Genomic DNA, 19,433 nt, shown 5'->3' with positions numbered 1-19,433 from the left:
TCCAGAAGCAAGAAGAATCATTTCTCTCAGAGATAATGATTCAGATAGTTGTGAGCTACCCAGTGTGGGTGGTGAGAAACAGTTTGAATCCTATACAAGAGCAGTGTGTATGTTCAGCTACAGAATCATCTCCTCAGATCCCTATCATGATGTTGTCTCTCTTATTTTAAACAATTATAGCCTTCCCTATGTAGGTAGTGATGCATAGGGCTGTACCATTGGACTTTAATCTTACCAGTGGCTATAAACGCAAAGGTAAATGGCTAAAATTCCCTTAATAGCCATCAACTGCAATAGTTCTTTTTCACTGGGATGGGCCGTATGAGAGTATTCCCTCATCCAACTGTTCATAGGCTCTGGATAGATCTCAAAATATTATGCAGAGAACATTTATATCTAAAATGTGGAGAACTATTAAATGCTTTCTTCTGGACAATACATGGACAATTACACTCATTTAGGTATAATAGATGTAGTTATATACACCAACTCCCCATGAGAGCAAGATTGTCAAGTCTTTATCCCTCCTAAAATGAGCTGTTTACATCTGAAACAGTTCTTTTATAACAAGTGTGCATACAGCTTTGAATGTTCCATACTCCCCTTTTGCTATTTCTGCCATCTGCTGTTTCCCTTATAGGTTCTATATTAAGGAAGATATTTGAAATCCTGTGACCAGATTGTTTTATGTAATTGATTATCAGTGGCATTACTTACTAATATTTTGATCCTCTATTGCTGATTTTCTTGTTATAAGTGGACATCTTTACTTAAGGAATGATTTTAACACAACACTTTAAAGAAGTATCATCCAGTATCATGCTTAATGAATTAAAAGTATATATATTTCATATTTTTCCAATGAGTATTGCAGTATGTGATTATTTCAACATCAAATTCATAGTATCTGTGGAGCCCTCAATTTGACAAGTCTTTGTGTTCCCTATTTACTCTAGAGAACAGATAGACGCATCAATTGAACTTTCATGGAAATCCAACCAGTATGTCTTCCCTTGATGTGATCAGAATTAGAGATCCATTTTGAAGCCTATTGCCTCCTGAGTGAGCATGCTCCCATGCGTCTAATGTCCCTGACTACTTCAGAGGTGGTGAATACGAGGCATATTTCATTCTCCCAATTGGAAGCCTTAAGAAATGTCAATTTGTTACGGTCGGCATTGTTACAAAACTCATCCTTCCACCACATGCATGGTGCTCCTAATTGGAGGAAAGAAATCTCTCAAGCCAGGGAGTCTTGTCCTCAGCATCTGCTTCATTAGTGTTTCCAGTTCATGGTCCTGCATAGTTGTGAAAGAGTTAGTTGTGTAATTAAGTGAATAGCCTGCCCTAAGACTGTTACACAAATAGAACATGGCTAGTGGGAGGTACCCTACCATTATCTCTGGTTTACTTTGTACAGGACTTTCTGTAATGCTGAAAATGGTTTTGATAGTTACAGAAATACACTAGCTGGCTAATGGATGTTTTAGTGAAGTTTAGGAGTATGGCTCCCTGACAGAGTAACTGCCTTTTCCCTTTTGGGTAAATCATCTTCATCCTATAGGTCAGAGAAAGAACAAAACCTAAAGGCTCTCCTGAGGCCTTCAAGCAGGGATTTCAAGATGTGCAGAGCAGGATCCCATTTTTCTACAGACACATAATGTACCTGGCTCCAATTCAGTTACTTTTGTGGTCTGGCTTCCCAGCCATTAAAGAGCTGTGTATGAGCCTTCCTATTGCTCAAAATAAAAAAGAAAAGAAAAAAGAAAAATATCTAATGACCTATAGTACAACTAATTTTCTTTTCCTGAATATATCTTCTTGTCTATAGATGTTTCTTTGTATTTATCATGGATATATGAATAGTGCATTGTAGAAGACATAGGGTTGAATTACTGTTCAATCTTCAGGTCACAGATTCTTCCCTGTCTTTGTGTGTTCTATGGTCATACAATCTGCAACAAAATGAGCTCTAAAGAAACACATAGAACAATGTGGATTGTTATGAACTGAGCTGATACTTTCCCTTTTCTCATTTGAATAATTCACAAAAATACTCTAAATGCATTTGGAATGCAGAAACTTATTTGTGAGGGCAGGGAGGTTTTATTTTAACTGGGAATTTCACCTTTTCTGCTGCTTAACTCTGTTCCTCATCACTATCGTTCCTGCCATTTAGTATGTAAAATATAATGCTACACATAAAATGAAGTACACTCTTAAAGATAAAAGAAAAGGAAGTAAAATGAATGTGCATTCTCAAGGCAGTTAAGGGTCTTAAACATTAAATGTTGTTAATGACTAAAGGTAGAGAAAAGGCCTCTGCCTATGATAATGCTCAGTGTCCAGAATGGACAGAGAATAGGAGTAACTGTCTGAATGACTTTGCAAACATCAGGCCCAGATGCGTGTAGCCAGAGAAGGAGCAGGTAAAGGACCTCTAGCTCCTTACATGGGAAACAGTGGTCACGTGATATTGTAAAGCAGTCATGAATGAATACAGTGAGTCATATCCACTGCGTAGAAATGACAATTCAGTGATTGTAGGTCCTGGTCTTTATAAATCACAAATGTTGTTTTGTTGCTTTGTGGTGTCTCTTCTATTTCATAGGACGAAGACTGTGATAATGAAACTAAAAGTAAGGCACTGTCACCAACATTACTGCCAGGTAGCCATAAAAGTGTCCTATGAACTGACTTTCAGGACTTCTGGGTCTATGGCTGTGTCATAATGGACAGTTCTTCTATTATATAGAGCTATACTAAGAAAAGAATTGCAGAAACTGATACTCAAAACAACCCACTATGCACAGGGCACTGGGCTAACACTTCCCTGCTTCTCCAGAGAAACATGTTCCCTGTGAGAATTATCAGTGCATCCCAACTTATTTCTGTGACTGGCAGAAACATCAGGAATTTACTGAATTCCGGAGCCGAATAAGCACAGACTCCATAAAAATTCAATGTATTGGAAACACAACTCCAGCCCTATGACTTCTTGTTAGACAGGCCTAACACTGTAGTACTCAATCAGTAAGGACATTGCATAGCCATGATGGTTCCATTTCAGTCTGTGACTGCTGCTACTCTGGCTTCCAAGTAAGGAGACAATATTATGAACAGACTCAGCTGTGTGTCTAGTATTTCATAAAAGTTCTGTTTTAATATGATAAATGGTATATATTTGATATGTATTTCTAATCTCAGGCATGGGATGTGACATCAAGATGACCAAGTATCTATCTACCCATTCTGTGTCTGTGGGAAATGAAGTCAACATCTACTGCACAGCCAGTCAGCATTAGCTGTTATCCGGTAACAGCAAAAACTTGGAGAAGTTTCTAAACTCCTGATGTATGTGACAAACAGATTACAATCTGGTTCGGGAGCTGTAGGTCTGAAACAAATTTCATTTATACCATTAGCACCCTGAGACCTGAATATGTAGTCACTTTTTACTGTCAACAATATAACATGATAGAAATCATTACATAAACACCTTGATACTCAGAAATGTGAGATATTGTTTTGTTTTCCCACAGATGTTATTTGTAGGTGGTTCCTACAACTGCTGACAGGATGTTTCTGATGCCTCTAGGCTGTGAAAGCCTTGAATGATTTTGGTATTGAGGCCCAGGAGACTGCTGTCTGCCATAGGTTTATCTCTTATGCCCCAGAAGCACTGACATAGCTTAATCATTCCAGATTTCATAAACTATGCAGTTTATTGTACCTAAAGTATCTAAGCGATAGCTCCAGCTCTAATTATAGAACAAAGAAGTATCATTATATATGTCCCAAACAATGATTGCTTTAAAAGGGATAATTAGAGTCTACAGTAGAGTTATTGATTAGTTTTGGAGATGTTGGAATTAGTCATAAGGAAGGTTGATACTTAAGGCAGAGAATAATCTGATGTTCATTTTGAAACCAAATCTCTGTTGGCCATCAAGGATGGGCGGTCTAAACATGTGATTCCAAGACCTTTTTAGACAGCCCAGTGTTATTGGACTGGTGCTCCCTGATGCATGGAACTTTATTTTACTTTTTATGTAGTCCTCACTTTTCCATGCTCATCTCAGTATGTGGTAGTGTATTTTTCAACCTTACCTTATAGGTCTTATAGCTAAATTCCTGTGTAAATAATTATATTAATAGCCACAGAAGATAAAATTGTTGTTTGTTAAATTGAGTTTAAGAGTCATACATTGTATTTTGACAGGGATATTATTAGAAATAGAAAATAAAGTTCTGAGGGGATCATTGAATATGTTTGAGAGCATGCTCTACAAGAAAGGGGACTTGAATTAGAATTCCTAAGACCCACACATAGGCCTACGTCATTGCTGATGTGTGTCTAAACTACATGCAGTTTGTTGGCTGTACATTGCCATGCTTCCGGATCAGTGAGAAACCCTGTGTCAAGAGAATAAGGTAGAAAGTGATAGATCAGGAAATCTCAAATTCACCTATTGTCTCTGTGCATGGGATAATGAATAGACACTCATATACACACATTCACATACACAATTCAATAAAAGGAAACAAATAATACTATAGCATCTAGATAAGTAATTTACAGGAAGATACTTGCATATCAGAGAACGTTTGATCTTTTATTGATCATTTAATAGAGATTTTATATATTAATGAAATTACTCATGTTCTGTTTTTGATATTGAATAATGAGAATCATGAGATTTTTTTTTTGCCAGGAATACTATTTCTTATCAAGTCCCTATTATCACCATCATATCAGGAAATGTATTTCTTAAAATTCCTTTTTTTCTCTTTTCTTATTTCCTCCCATTTTAAAATTCCTTTGTCCCTTCAAATCTCACATCACTGTATTCTGTTTTCCCCTCTCCTCTCCTCTCCTGTCCTCTCCTGTCCTCTACTCTCCTTTATTTTCTTTTTGGAACTGACTGATTTTAACCAACTGCATCTGTTTGAAAATGGTTTAGTGATCTTGCCACTTGAACATAACTGAAAAGATGGTTTCCCACTCCTCACAATGTCCCCATAGCCTATTATTCAGTAAGGAAAGAGTACAGTGAGGGTATTTGAGTTTGAGTTTGAAGCACCGTGGAAGGAAACTCACAACAATTTTGAAAATAAAACTACCATATTTATAGTACGGACACTGGTGATGGTGAAAGAAAAATCTCTCACAGAACCACTGCTTCTAAAAACAACAACAACAAAAGCAATCAAGGCCCCCAAAGGCCCCTGCAGAAGCTCAATAAATCAGCAGCTTTGGAACCCACCTTTGCTTTTACTGTTACCAGGCCAACTGGTTCAACTGGCTAGCATCATAATTAATACTCTTAATGTATCTAGAGTTAATGGTGACACTGTTATGTTGATACATCCATGGAGCCTGGAGTTTGCATTCCTCAGTCCATAGGGAATTGGTCTGAGGAAGCAATATTGATCTAATGTATAAACAGAGAGATTTTTAAAACACTAACATTAAAATTTGTCCTATTGGTCATGCAATCCTACCAGTATCCACCTCCTATCTCTGCAGCAGCTACCCACAGCAGTAACTGCTCAGTATGGGTTAGCTTCTGAAGATTGTCTTCCCCATTTATGCCAGAATTTTGACTACCGCTGTCTTATGAGTCTCTTGCAGACGAACAGTGCAACCACTTTCATGTTTAAATTGGGCATGTTAAGCACTGGGGAAAGCATTCCTAGCACACCTTCCCACGTTCTGGCTTTTGCATTTGTTCTGCCTCACTTCAATCACAATTTCTGAAGCTTGGTTGTGGGAGGTTAATTTAGAGGTCTCATTTTTGGCTAAGCCCATAGTTTCTTGTTCTTATCATAATCCTGACTAGTCATGCATTTTTCCATTCATTTCTTTTCAATAACAAGTGACTTTCACAAATCAAAATAGGCAAGAAACAGAAAAAAAAACCAGGACCTAGAAAGTTGTATATTTACATGTACATAGTTCTTGCCCTTATCATGGACTTCAGACTTCTTTATAAAATGATATCATATTATAAATAGTTTGTTTTGGCCAAATTTAGTCTACCATTAGAAGCTACTTGGTCCATACAAAGTTGAGTTTTGCATGCTTCACGTCCTGTGTCAAAAGTTGTGTTGAATTCATCAATAAATCATTATCATCAACTTCTGTTTGGAATCTATTAGCAATAGCAATATCTTGTGTGGTTTTGCTGTCTCCTTGTAGAGATCACTTTACCTGAAAGACAGATTTGTAAGGAATACACATAGCAGGATGAGAAGTTCTGAGACCCTTCTAGCACCCTCCATGTGAAACAACACAGGTAAACATTTTCTTCACTATTAGTATCCATGTAGACAAGGAGAAACAGGAAACACCGAGCTAAGAATGTCATTCCATGTTGCCATTCACTTGATACTATGTACCTCATTGGTGCAGCTACTCCAAGTGAGACCATTCTCCCACTGCTAGCATTCTCCTTTTAGTCAGAGTTCTTCATCTATGGTGGATTTCCTCCCAACTTTCCCACAGCTATCTTTGTATGGACATTGTTGCCATCATTGTTCAAGTCTTGTTAGGGAACAGCTATTAGACCTCATGGCGCAGCCTCTACAATGATTCTAGAGAACACAATTTCAAAGTCACCTGTCTGTTTCTCTGGCTTTTACAACATAGCCATTCCCTCTGTTTCAATTATCACTGAGCCACATGTGCAGGGATTGCATTGTAGTTGTGTCGTTAGTGACTGAGCATTATATGATCCTCTGATTCCTGCAGTCTGAGTAGATATTTCTATGATGGTCACTGAAAGACCCCCACTATGCTTATTGCCTGTTTAAATTGCTCTTGCTAATTTGCCAAGGTCAAGTTATGAGAAAAGTACAGGAGGGAACCAGGTGCTGCTCTCATCCAACGCCAACCAGATATCTCTGGTCTGCAGCTTGGACCAAAGCAAGGTCAGCAGGACAGTGTCCAGTATGCTGAGATAGTCATAACTGAATTCTTTGTATTCTTTGTGCCCAACCCGAATAACCAACTGTCCTTGGTTAACTACAACTGCTACATTTAGATGAAACAATGAAATACCTGTAACCATGCTTCTGCTTCTGTAAGCCTGCTTTTTGTCACCCCAACCCTATATAAACTGCCTGAGTTTTAACCTCGGCACGCTCAGTCCCCTGAAAGACTGAAGCGTCCACAGGTACCTGTGTAAACAATAAATAACCTCTTGCACTTGCATCCAGTGGTCTGGTCTCGTCTCTTGGGGGCAAGGGCTTCCCCCTGACAGGCTCCAAACTCTTGGGGTCTCTTGGGGGTCTTTCATCACTATCTGTAACAAATATAAGTTGCATATAATATGAGAAGCCAAATATGATGTGAGCAAAATATGTTTATGTACCTGTAAATATAAAAGGTAAAGAAAAATTGGTAGTATATTTTAGAAAGAGCAAGTAGGGTACAAGGGAGTTTTTGAAAGGAGACAAAGGAAGTGGGGGAGTGATGTGATTGAATTCCGACTCAGACCCCTGAACATGGGTCTCAGAAGGCCTGGGCAGTCTAAGGGTCCTCTGACAGTGGAACCAGGACTTATCCATGATGAATGAATGCACTTTGGAGCACATTCCCCATGGAGGGATACTCACGTAGCCTAGAGGCAGGAGGGGGTGCCTAGACCCTGCTCCAAATGACTTGACAGATTTGGTTAACCCCTCCTGGAAGGCACTACCCTCCCTGTTGAGTGGAGGGGAGAATGGGATGGGAAGGGTTCAGGCACATGGAAGAAAGGGGGGAGGAGAGGGAACTGGGATCAATATGTAAAATATGATTTCAGAAAGGAAAAAAGAGTATAAAAGAAACCAAACTAATTTTACATCTGAGTCAATATCAAAGGAATGACAAAATTATCAATAAAATAATAAAAGAGATCCATATTTCAATATGGAAAATCATGCTGGTTGCAGCGTGATACTCTCTTGCCAGTTTGTCTCCCATCTGGGTATCAAAATGTAGCAACTCTGGAGGTGAAGCCTCTCAGGCAGGACTAAAGAGAATAAGGTCAGTTGCAGTTGAAATGACAGACATTCAGCAAAGAGCTGTTTCCATTTTTTTTCATGTGACAATACAGGGCCTAGAAGGTTGTGGAGCAAAACAATAAACCAACAGAATGGACATCTCCTTCCTCATCCCAGCTACTTAGAATTGAGTGCCTTTGAAATCCAGGGTGTCATATGGTTTAACAAGATGATCTACAGGATTATATAACTTTAGAGAGACTACTCAGTCATCTATGCATCCATCCTTGAATATCTTACAATGAAGATGCTATGCAAGACCTAAAATTCTAATGCCATTTTCCATAAAAGTCATCAACATTTACCCAACAACAGCCTGTGCATTGCTGTCCTCTGTGGAATTTTGTGGTCTCCACATAATGTGGTGCTATATTAATTGGTTAATCTGAGTAACTTTTCCCTTCATAAGGTGCAGAAAATATTGCATTTTCAATATAAACATGAATTAGCAGTGTACATATTTGCTTTTTACTACAGTGTGGAGAGTGGCGTCAGTTTACTCCCTTGCTGTTGAGCAGAAGCATCTTACACACACATGGGGTCATGATGTCACAAGGATAAAAACCAACATCCACAGAGTGCCATTTTTTCTAAAACTATATATGATATCTTATAAATTGTTATATAAAAGATGTGTATTAAATGACTTGGTACTTTTTTGACATATTAAATTCTATATCATCTCAGTAAGATTACTAATGTAATACCTAACAACATGAACTTATTGAGCTCATAAGGACACATACACTTTAAATTCTTTTCCAGCTGCATTTAACCCTTACTTGCTGGTGTATCTATACTTTATAAAGACATAGAGTACTGATCATATGTTTGACTCTGTGAATATTATTTTACTTATGCCCCTAACAACTTGAAGGAAAGAAGAACACCATTCTGGAATTTTCAGCAAAAGAATTTTTTAAGTGCACTAATATTTAGCATGGATCACTGTGAATGCATCTTTTCCTTTAGATTGCAAAATGGACAATAGCAAAGAGTCTCTTCATTGTGGCCATCTTACCAGAAGAGGGCACCACTAACACATTATCTATATAGTTTATATAATCAGCCATAGAAGTAAAATCATTCACACTAGAAAATAAAAGTCCTAAGTTCTTGATCCACTTGGCCCACAATAAAATTTATATTGCTTTGCTCACTTTGTTTAGAGTTGCCATTGCAGTGACGATACTCATCAATAGCCCACCAAACCTGAAAATCCAACAAGTACAGTGTCATTAGAATAGGGGGACAAGCATCTCCTTGAACTATCATCAACAGTCTTCTCTGGTTCTGAAGGATCCTTTCTTCTGTCTATTTGTTATATACATAGTACCATATTTAATTAGAGAGAAATGAGTTAGCATACAAGTTAAGGTTTGATGGGCAAAGAAACTAGTCAACAAAACACCAAATAACCCTATTAAAAAGTGGGGTACAGAACTGAAGAAAGAATTCTCAATGGAGGAAATCAAAAAGGCTGAAAGACACTTAAGAAAATGCTCCACATCCTTAGCTATCAGGGAAATGCAAATCAAAACAACTTAGAGATACCATCTTACTCCTGCCAGAATGGCTAAAATTAGAAACACCAGTGATGACTTATGTTGGAGAGGATGTGGAGAAAGTGGAACACTCCTCCACTGCTGGTGGGAGTGCAAACTCATACAGCCATTTTGGAGATCAGAGTGGCAGTTCCTCAGGAAAATGGGAATTAGTTTACCACAGGACCCGGCAATCCCCCTCTTAGGCATATACCCAAAGGATTCACATCCATGCAACAAAGACATCTGTTCAACTATGTTCATAGCAGCACTATTTGTAATAGCAAGAGCCTGGAAGCAACCTAGATGCCCCTCAATTGAAGAATGGTTAATGAAGATGTGGCAATCTATACAATGGAATACTACTCTGCAGAAAAAAATAATGGTATCTTGAAATTCGCAGGCAAGTAGATGGCACTTGAAGAAACCATCCTGAATGAGGTAACCCAGTCACAAAACAGAGGAACACAGTATGTACTCACTCATATATGGATTTTAGACCTAGATCAAATGATCACCAGCCTATAATTCACATCACCAGATGAACTAGGATACAAGGTGTATTCTAAGAGATTCATATAAAGTCCCTCACAGAACTGGGATGGGACAAGTCCCCCAGAGCTCAGGTGAAGTGGGGGGGGGACAGCGAATGGAGAGAGAAGTAGGAGAAAATGAGGGGGAGGAAGGGAAAACACGTGCGACCAGGAAGATTGAGCCTGGTTAGGAATAGAAGATAGGAAAGAGAGAGAGAGAGAGAGACAGAGACAGAGAGCGAGAACATAAAAGAGGGAGCCAATATTGGTTTGAAGAAAAAACTGAACACAAAGAAAGGTCGAGAGAACTACAAGACTGCTCCCAACTAACAATCTCAGCTTCCGTGGAAAGGCTACCATAAATGTCCTTCCTGGAGAGTGAGATCAACAACTAACTTCTCCATGGAGCCCTCAACTAATGCCTGTTGAAAATAGGAGCAAACACCCATACATAAACACTGAGTCGAACTAGAACCCAGAAGCAGATGGAGAGGACAAGACCATGTGGCAGAAACACATAGAGACAGCTTACCTGAACAAGGAGGAGCTAACGGCCACTAGACTGATAGCTGAGAAGCCAGCATGGGACTGACTCAGGTACTCCTGAATAAGGGTCTCAGCCAGAAGGACTGAGCAGTCTAAGAGACCTCAGACAGTGGAGCCAGGATGTATCCCTGGTGCACAAAAGGACCTTACGAAAACATCCCCCATGGAGGGATACTGCATTAACCTAGAGACAGGAGAGAAGCCCTAGTCCCTACATCACAGGACCTGTCAGATCTACATGACCCCAACTGGATGGCATTCCCCTACATATGGAATTGGAGTGGGGGGATGGGAGGGGAGGGTGTTTAGAGTGCATGTGAGAGGGCAGAGAGAATAAAAGGGAGGGAAGGAGGAAGGGAGGGCTGGGGAGAGGGAGGGAGGGAGGGAGAGGGAACTGGGATCGACATGTAAAATAATAAATTAAATTAAAAAAAAATGCTTTGACTCCAAAATTTAAGTCTAAGGACAAGTTACTGGGGAAAAGGATTTCTATTTTTGTTTCCACGGAAAGTGAAAAGATGTGGATTCCTTCCAGACTAATGTGGTTTGAGCAAGCCAGACCGCCTGAAACAGAGTACAAGCTGATCCTACATTCAAAACAGCTGGACAAAACAGCCCTACAGACTATAGCCAGGATATCTTAATCTTCTTCGAATCCCCCATGACAGTGCTCCTTACCAGCAGGAAGTAGTTTGGAAAGAACAATGCCCAAATTCCCAAATATTGTGTATAAATGTTTGTTTTCATTTAACTGGACTTTGTTATATAAAATTAAATCAAAAAATAAAAAGAAAAAGAAAAAGAAAAAGAAAGTTTTGATGGGCAAAAGAGGTTTCTGCTGAAGAGCATCCAGGAAAACAAGGAAGCGGATAATGTGTCTAAATATTCTCTGAGTACATTATAAACAAAAAAATAAGCCTTGAACTGCTCACTAGAACTTGACTTACTTAGAAGAGCCAGTTAAAGAAGGCTGCACAGAAATGCATGGGCAATACTCAGGGTCATAATTATTCACCACAAGAGAGAAGAAGAAAAACACAGAAATGCCCTTCCTTGTCAGGGCAATATCTATAAATAAGTAGATAACCAAGGTTTGCAATAAATAAAGGACTACCATGGTGGAAAGCCATGTGGTGTCTATTCCATATCTTATTATTTGCATATTTGAACATCAGAAACCACAAGTGTCTCACAGTTGCTTAAAAGTAATGTAATTTTCAGAAGAGTAGTACCTAGCTTGAGACTGAGGTTAGAAAGCACAATGGATTTGTGGGTGCAGATCTTCAGCTTCATGCTGATCAGTGTCACAGGTAAGACAGGCTCAGAATTTAGACTTCAATACTATATTCCCTGGCGTAGTTTATATAAGATAAACTACCTTTCAATGTGTTTTTTCTGAATGTTGGATTGTATCAGTTTATTTGCCCATCTCTATGGCTACTAACATCTCTGTCTTTTCTTCTTAATCCTATTCATAGGGTCCAGGGCAGATATTGTGCTTACACAGTCTCCAGCATCCAAGGCTGTATCTCAGGGGGAGAAGGTCACCATCACCTGTAGTGCCAGCTCAAGTGTAAGCACAAGTCGTTTGCACTGGTACCAACAGAAGCCTGGAGCTGCCCACAAACTCCTGATTTATGGAACATCCAACCTGGCTTCTGGAGTCCCAACTCGCTTCAGTGGCAGTGGGTCTGGGACTTCTTATTCTCTCACAATCAGCAGCATAGAAGCTGATGATGTTGCCACTTACTACTGTCAGCAGTGGCATAGTAGCCCGACCCACAGTGAAATAGACTGGAACAAAAACTCTTAACCACTTAGAGCCCAGCTGCTTCCTCTGTGAGGTCAACTATGACAAGGCTTTTTGTGATAATGGCAGAATCTCTCAGATTTTCTTTAATAGAGATGTTATATCATATATACATATATATGATATATATATATATATATATCACTTGTATATGTGTATGTGTGTCTGTGTGAGTGTGTGTATACACTTCTTCTGAATTTTACTATTTCTTATATCAAAACTTTTTATGTGAATCTGGTAGACTCTTTCACCTCTATCAAATTTATTGTTTGGTTTTCATGATGAAAAACTTTCTTCTGCAAATGTGCTTTGGATATCACACAGCTACATTGAATTTAGTTGGGATAAGTGTGGAAAAACTGTGCTTAAAATTGTCCTAGTGCATTTGGCTTATGGGTATGTGAGGCTTATTCACTTACTTGGTGAGGGATGGTGTTGAGCTACTCAGACTGGTGGATTTCCCTCCCTTCGTGAGTAAGGCATATTTGGGCCAGATATATCAGAGTGTATTTAGAATTGTGATTAGGTTACTTTCAAGTTTCTTCATGGCAATGGAGAAATTGAAATGTCTAGTGTCCTGGGAGGTGGATAATATTACAAGTGAGTTAGAAGAGCCATGTCAATGATATACTTCTGTAGAAATCACAGAAAACCTACAAACTCATGGAAACTTAACAATGTGAAATTGCACCACACTTGGGTCAAAGAAGAAATAAGAAAGAAATTAAGGACTTTCTAAAATTCAATGAGAATTAGGACACAAAATACCCCAACTTATGGGACACCTTGAAAGCAGTGTCATTTCACTAAGTGCCCATATGAAAAAAAACAGAGAATAGTCACATTAGAGAATTAACAGCAATACTGAAAGCCTTAGAGCAAAAAGGAGCAAACTCACCCCGGAGGAGTAGACACCAGGAAATAATCAATTTGAGAGCTGAAATCAACAAAATAGAAACCAGGAAAACAATACAAAAAGTCAATGCAACAAAGAGTTGGTTTTTTGAGAAAATCAACAAGATAGACAAACCTCTTTCCAAACTAATGAAAAAGCAGAGAGAGATCATGCAAAGTAACAAAATCAGTAATGAAAAGGGGAACATAACAACGGACACCAAGGAAATCCAGACAATTTTCAGGTCATACTTTGAAAACCCGTATTCCACAAAATTTGAAAATTCAAAGGAAATGGACAAATTTCTGGATAACTATCACTTACCAAATTTAAATCAAACAACTAAAATAGACCTATAACCCACTATGAAATAGAAGCAGTCATCGAAAGCCTTCCAACCATAAAAAGCCCAGGGACAGATGGCTTCAGTGCAGAACTCTACCAGAAATTCAAGGAAGAACTAATACCAATACTCTTCAAATTGTTCCACACAATAGAAAGAGAAGGTTCATTACCTGTAAGGAGTAGGGTTTTTCCTCCCGCCGCTGGTCTGGTCCCGCTGCCGTGCCAGCCCCAATTAACAGAGACTCTGTATTTGATATAATGCTGTTGGCCAGGTAATAGTTTCTTATCAGCTACCTCTGTCTTAAGTATTATCCCATTTCTGTTAATCTACATTTTTCCACGTGGTCTTCTTACCGAAGAGCGGGGGGGCCAGCGGTTCTGTTCTCTCCAGACTCTCCATCTTGACTCCTCCTTACTACTTCCTCTTTCCTCCTTCTCTTTTAGTCCCACCTATCTTCCTTTCCTATTGGCCAACAGTGCTTTATTCATTAACCAGTATGAGAAACATATATACATAATGGCATCTCCCATCATCTCCTCTTTTCTGTCTAAATAAAAAGAAGGGTTTTAACCTTAACATAGCAAAATATATCACATAACAGTTATCAAAAGAATCACAGTTAACACTATTTAGTCCATTAACATTTAGCAAGATTTAAAGACAATATTCCATCATCTACCCTATCTTTGTGAGTCTGAAGTCCTATACATAACTTATCTTTAAGCCTAACTATAACCATAACTATCTGTCTTCAACTCCTTCAAAGACCACAGAAGGGTAGTATATAAACCCTAGAAATGACAGAGACAACTCACTGCGTGGCAGTCACCTGAAGTTCTTCTGTAATCTTCCATCTTCAGCCCACAGGCCATAGTGTTTCTGGCAGACTCTTCACAAAGCAGGAAACTTTAAACTGTCTTCCTGTATTGGCAGTTTGTCAGTCATTTTTCTCTGTGTCCTGTAGACTGTCTGGCAGACTCTTCCATGAAGCAGGAACTCTGTAGTAGTCACTTTTCTGTGGGTCCTGCATGTCCAGTTTATACAGCACAAAGTCAAACAGTCAAGACAAGAGCAGTATCTTGTCCAAATGGCTAGTCTTGCCATATTGGAAGTAAACTCCATATGTGATTCTTCGATGTCCATCTTCCTTTCTGACATAGGTGGTGTTGCCAGGAGCATTTATGTCTCACTGTCAAGAAAAACCCTAAACCATTTTAAACGCCATATTCTGTAGGTCTTTGAAAGGTTTGAAGAATGCCTTTCTATCTCAAATACATCTCTGTGCATCTTAAAAACCTAACTAACATAACTCTAAGCTTTGACTATCATAGGTAATTATCTATAATCTGCACTACATTATATATTACATTTCTAAATGAGCTATATAAACACAAGACCTAAACAAGAGGAGAAATATACATGTCACAAAATTGACCTTAAATTGTATCAATAAATGAAAATCCATTCCAAAACAAAGTATCCATATCTATACCTTAATTCCCTTTTTACCTTTAAAAAGAATTGGCTATGATCATTAACCATTTATAAACAATACCATTTAAATGAAAACAAACATTTATAAACAAGATTTGGGAATTTGGGCATCGTTCTTTCCAAACTACTTCCTGCTGGTAAATGGTGCTGTCTTTGGGGATTTTAACAAGATGCAGAAATCCTTGCTGTAGTCAGCAAGGCTGCTTTGTCCAGCTGTTTTGAATGTAGGATCACCTGGTACTCTGTTTCAGGCGGTCTGGCTTGCTCAAACCACATTAGTCTGGAAGGAATCCACAGCTTTTCATTTTCTGTGGAAACAAAAATAGAAATCCTTTTCCCCAGTAACTTGTCCTTAGACTTAAATTTTGAAGTCAAAGCATTTTTAAAATATATAAATTGAATTAAACCAGCAGCATTTCTTTTATCAGTTGTTGTTATTTCTTAATTATTAACCCATTTCTATTAATCTAGTATTTCCACGTGGTCTTCTTACCGGACTATGGGGCCAGGTCTGATCTCCCCAGTCTCTCCATCTATGATGGGAGATGTCATTCTGTAAATATGTTTCTTATACTGTATAATGAATAAAGAACTGTTGGCAAATAGGAAGGCAAGATAGGTGGGACTAGGAGACAAGGAGGTAAGAGGAAGTAGTAAGGAGGAGCCAAGATGGAGAGTCTGGAGAGAACAGAACTGCTGGCACCCCGATCTTCAGTAAGAAGACAACATGGAAAAATATAGATTAACATAAATCAGTTAATAATTAAGACAGAGCTAGTCGATAAGAAACTAGTACCTGGACAACAGCATTATATCAAATACAGAGTGTCTGTGTGTTAATTGGGGCTGGTGCGGCGACAGGACCAGACCAACGGTGGGAGGAAAAACCTTGCTTCTTACAATTACCAAACTCTTTCTATGAGGCCACAATAACCTTGGTACCCAAGCCTCACAAAGACACAACTAAGAAAGAAAACTACAGACCGATATCCCTGATGAAAATCAATGCAAAAATACTCAATAAAATACTGGCAAACCGAATCCAAGAGGACATCAGAGAAGTCATCCACCATGACCAAGTAGGCTTTATCCCTGGATTACAGGGATGGTTTAACACATGAAAATCTATCAACATGATCCACCATATAAACAAACTGAAAAAGGAAAACCATATGATTATCTCCCTAGATGCTGAAAAAGCCATCGACAAAATTCAACACCCTTTCATGATAAAGGTCTTGGAGAGATCAGGCATAACAGGAACATACCTAAACATATTAAGAGCAATATACAGCAAAAGAACAGCTAACATCAAACTGAATGGAGAGAAACTTACGTTGATTCCTCTAATATCATGAACAAGACAAGGTTGCTCTCTCTCTCCATATCTCTTCAATATTGTACTTGAACTTCTAGCTAAAGCTATAAGACAACAAAAGGAGATCAAGGGGATCCAAATTGGAAAGGAAGAAGTCAAACTGTCTCTATTTGCAGATGATATGATAGTTTACATAAGCGACCCAATAAACTCTACCAGAGTACTCCTACCGCTGAGAAACACCTTCAGCAAACTAGCAGGATACAAGATAAACTAAAAAAAATCAGTACCCTACTTTATTCAGACAACAAAGAGGCTGAGAAAGAAATCAGAAAAATATCACCCTTTACAATAGCCACAAACAACATAAAGTATCTTAGGGTAATGCTTACCACACAGCGAAACACCTATATAACAAGAACTTTGTGACTTTAAAGAAAGAAATTAAAGAAGATACCAGAAAATGGGAAGATCTCCCATGCTCTTGTATAGGTAGGATTAATATAGTAAAAATGGCAATCTTGGCAAAAGCAATCTACAGATTCAATGCAATCCCCATTAAAATCCCAGCACAATTCTTCACTGACATTGAAAAGATAATAATCAACTTCATTTGGAAAAACAAAAGACCCAGGATAGCCAAAACAACTCTGTACAATAAAAGAACTTCAGTAGGCATCACCATCCCAGACTTTAAGCTCTACTACAGCGCTATAGTTCTGAAAACAGCCTGGTATTGGCACAGAAATAGACAGGTAGACCAATGGAATCGAATTGAAAATCCTGATATTAACCCGCACACCTATGAACACCTGATTTTCAACAAAACAGCTAAAATTATACAATGGGGCAAGGACAGCACCTTCAACAAATGGTGCTGGAACAATTGGGTGATGGTTTGTAGAAGACTGCAGGTAGACCCATGTCTATCACCATACACAAAACTCAAGTCCAAATGGATCAAAAACCTCAACATCAATTCAGCCACACTGAACCTCTTAGAAGAGAAAGTAGGAGGTACCCTAGAACAAATTGTTATAGGAGACCGCTTCCTGAACATAACTCTAGGAGCACAGACACTGAGATCAACAATTAATAAATGGATCCTCCTTAAACTTAGAAGCTTCTGTAAAGCAAAGGACACAGTCGACAAGACCAAACAGCAGCCCACAGACCGGGAAGAGATTTTTCACCAATCCTACATCTGACAAAGGGCTGATCTCTAAAATATACAAAGAACTCAAGAAAAAAGTCAACAAAACACCAAATAACCCTGTTTAAAAATGGGGTACAGAACTGAAGAAAGAATTCTCAATAGAGGAAATCAAAAAAGCTAAAAGACACTTAAGTGCTCAACATACTTAGCCATCAGGGAAATGGGAATCAAAACAACTTTGAGATACTATCTTACACCTGCAGAATGTCTAAAATTAGAAACACCAATGACAACTTATGCTGGAGAGGATGTGGAGAAAAGGAAACACTCCTCCACTGCTGGTGGGAGTGCAAACTCGTATAGCCGTTTTTGGAGATCAGTACGGCGGTTCCTCAGGAAAATGGGAATTGGTTTACCACAGGACCCAGCAATCCCCCTCTTAGGCATATACCCAAGTGATCTGCATCCATGCAAAAAGACATGTGCTCAACTATATTCATAGCAGCATTATTTTTTTAATAGCAAGAACCTGGATGCAACCTAGATGCCCCTCAACTGAAGAATGGATAAAGATGTGGCACATCTACACAATGGAATACGACTTTGCAGAAAAGAATAATGGAATCTTGAAATTCGCAGGCAAGTGGATGGTACTAGAAGAAACCATCCTGAATGAGGTAACCCAGTCACAAAAAGAGGAACATGGTATGTACTCGCTCATATATGGAGTTTAGACCTAGAGCAAAGGATCACCAGCCTATAATTCACACCACCAGAGGAACTTGGATACAAGGTGCATTCTAAGAGATTGATTTAAAGTCCCTTACAGAAGGGGAAATGGACAAGTCCCCCAGAGCATATGGAAAGTGGGGGGCAGTGAATGGAGAGATAAGTAGGAGAAAGAGAAGGGGAGGAGAGGAAACACCTGCGACTCAGGAGATTGAGTCAGGATAGGAATAGAAGACAAGAGAGAGAGAGAGAGAGAGAGAGAGAGAGAGAGAGAGAGAGAGGTAACATAAAAGAGGGAGCCATTATGGTTTGAAGAGAAAACTGAACCTAAAGAAAGGTCTAGAGACCTACAAGACTGCCACCACTAACAATTTGAGCAACCATGGAAAGGCTACCATAAATGCCCTTCCCGGATAGTGAGATCAACAACTAACTTATCCACCATCATGGAGCCCTCATTTAGTATCTGTTGGAAACAGAAGCAAACACTCATAACTAAACACTGAGTCGAACTAGAATCCAGATGCAGAGGGAGAGGACAATACCAGGTTGCAGAAACACATAGAGACAGCTGACCCAAACCAGGAGGAGCTAACGGGCCCCCACCCACTGATAGCTGGGAAGCCAGCATGGGACTGACTCAGACCCCCTGAATATGGGTCTCAGCTAGAAGGACTGAACAATCTAAGGTACCTAAGACAGTGGAACCAGGATGTATTCCTGGTGCACAAAAGGACCTTGCAGACACATCCCCCATGGAGGGATAACTGCCTTAACCAGAGACAGGAGAGAAGCCCTAGTTCCTATTTCAAATGACTTGATAGATTTACTTGACCCCACCTGGATGGCATTGCCCTACATGTGGAATTGAGGTGGGGGATGGGAGGGGAGGGGGGTCAGGGTACATGTGATGGGGGGGGAGAGAGAGAGTAAGAAGGAGGGAGAGGGAACTGGGATAGATTAAAAAGAGAGAGAGAAAAAAATATGGGGTCGACATCACCAACCAGGTTCTC

General features: G+C 39.2%; 1 protein-coding gene and 1 gene segment (V, D, J or C); one reads left to right on the top strand and one right to left on the bottom strand.

The window, feature by feature from the left end:
• The window catches only part of LOC127235735 (ribose-5-phosphate isomerase), an 877,486-nt gene that overhangs the window by 548,592 nt on the left and 309,461 nt on the right, over positions 1–19,433 (bottom strand). The gene's annotated exons all lie outside the window — the stretch shown is intronic.
• Positions 11,923–12,485, top strand: LOC127235852 (Ig kappa chain V-IV region S107B-like). The segment is given in 2 exon segments: positions 11,923–11,982; positions 12,151–12,485. Coding segments are annotated over 2 exon segments (384 nt in total).

The sequence above is a fragment of the Phodopus roborovskii genome, unplaced genomic scaffold (assembly GCF_943737965.1).
Source record: "Phodopus roborovskii unplaced genomic scaffold, PHOROB, whole genome shotgun sequence".
Classification (NCBI taxonomy): Eukaryota; Metazoa; Chordata; class Mammalia; order Rodentia; family Cricetidae; genus Phodopus; species Phodopus roborovskii.
This window is presented reverse-complemented; position numbering and strand designations above follow the sequence as displayed.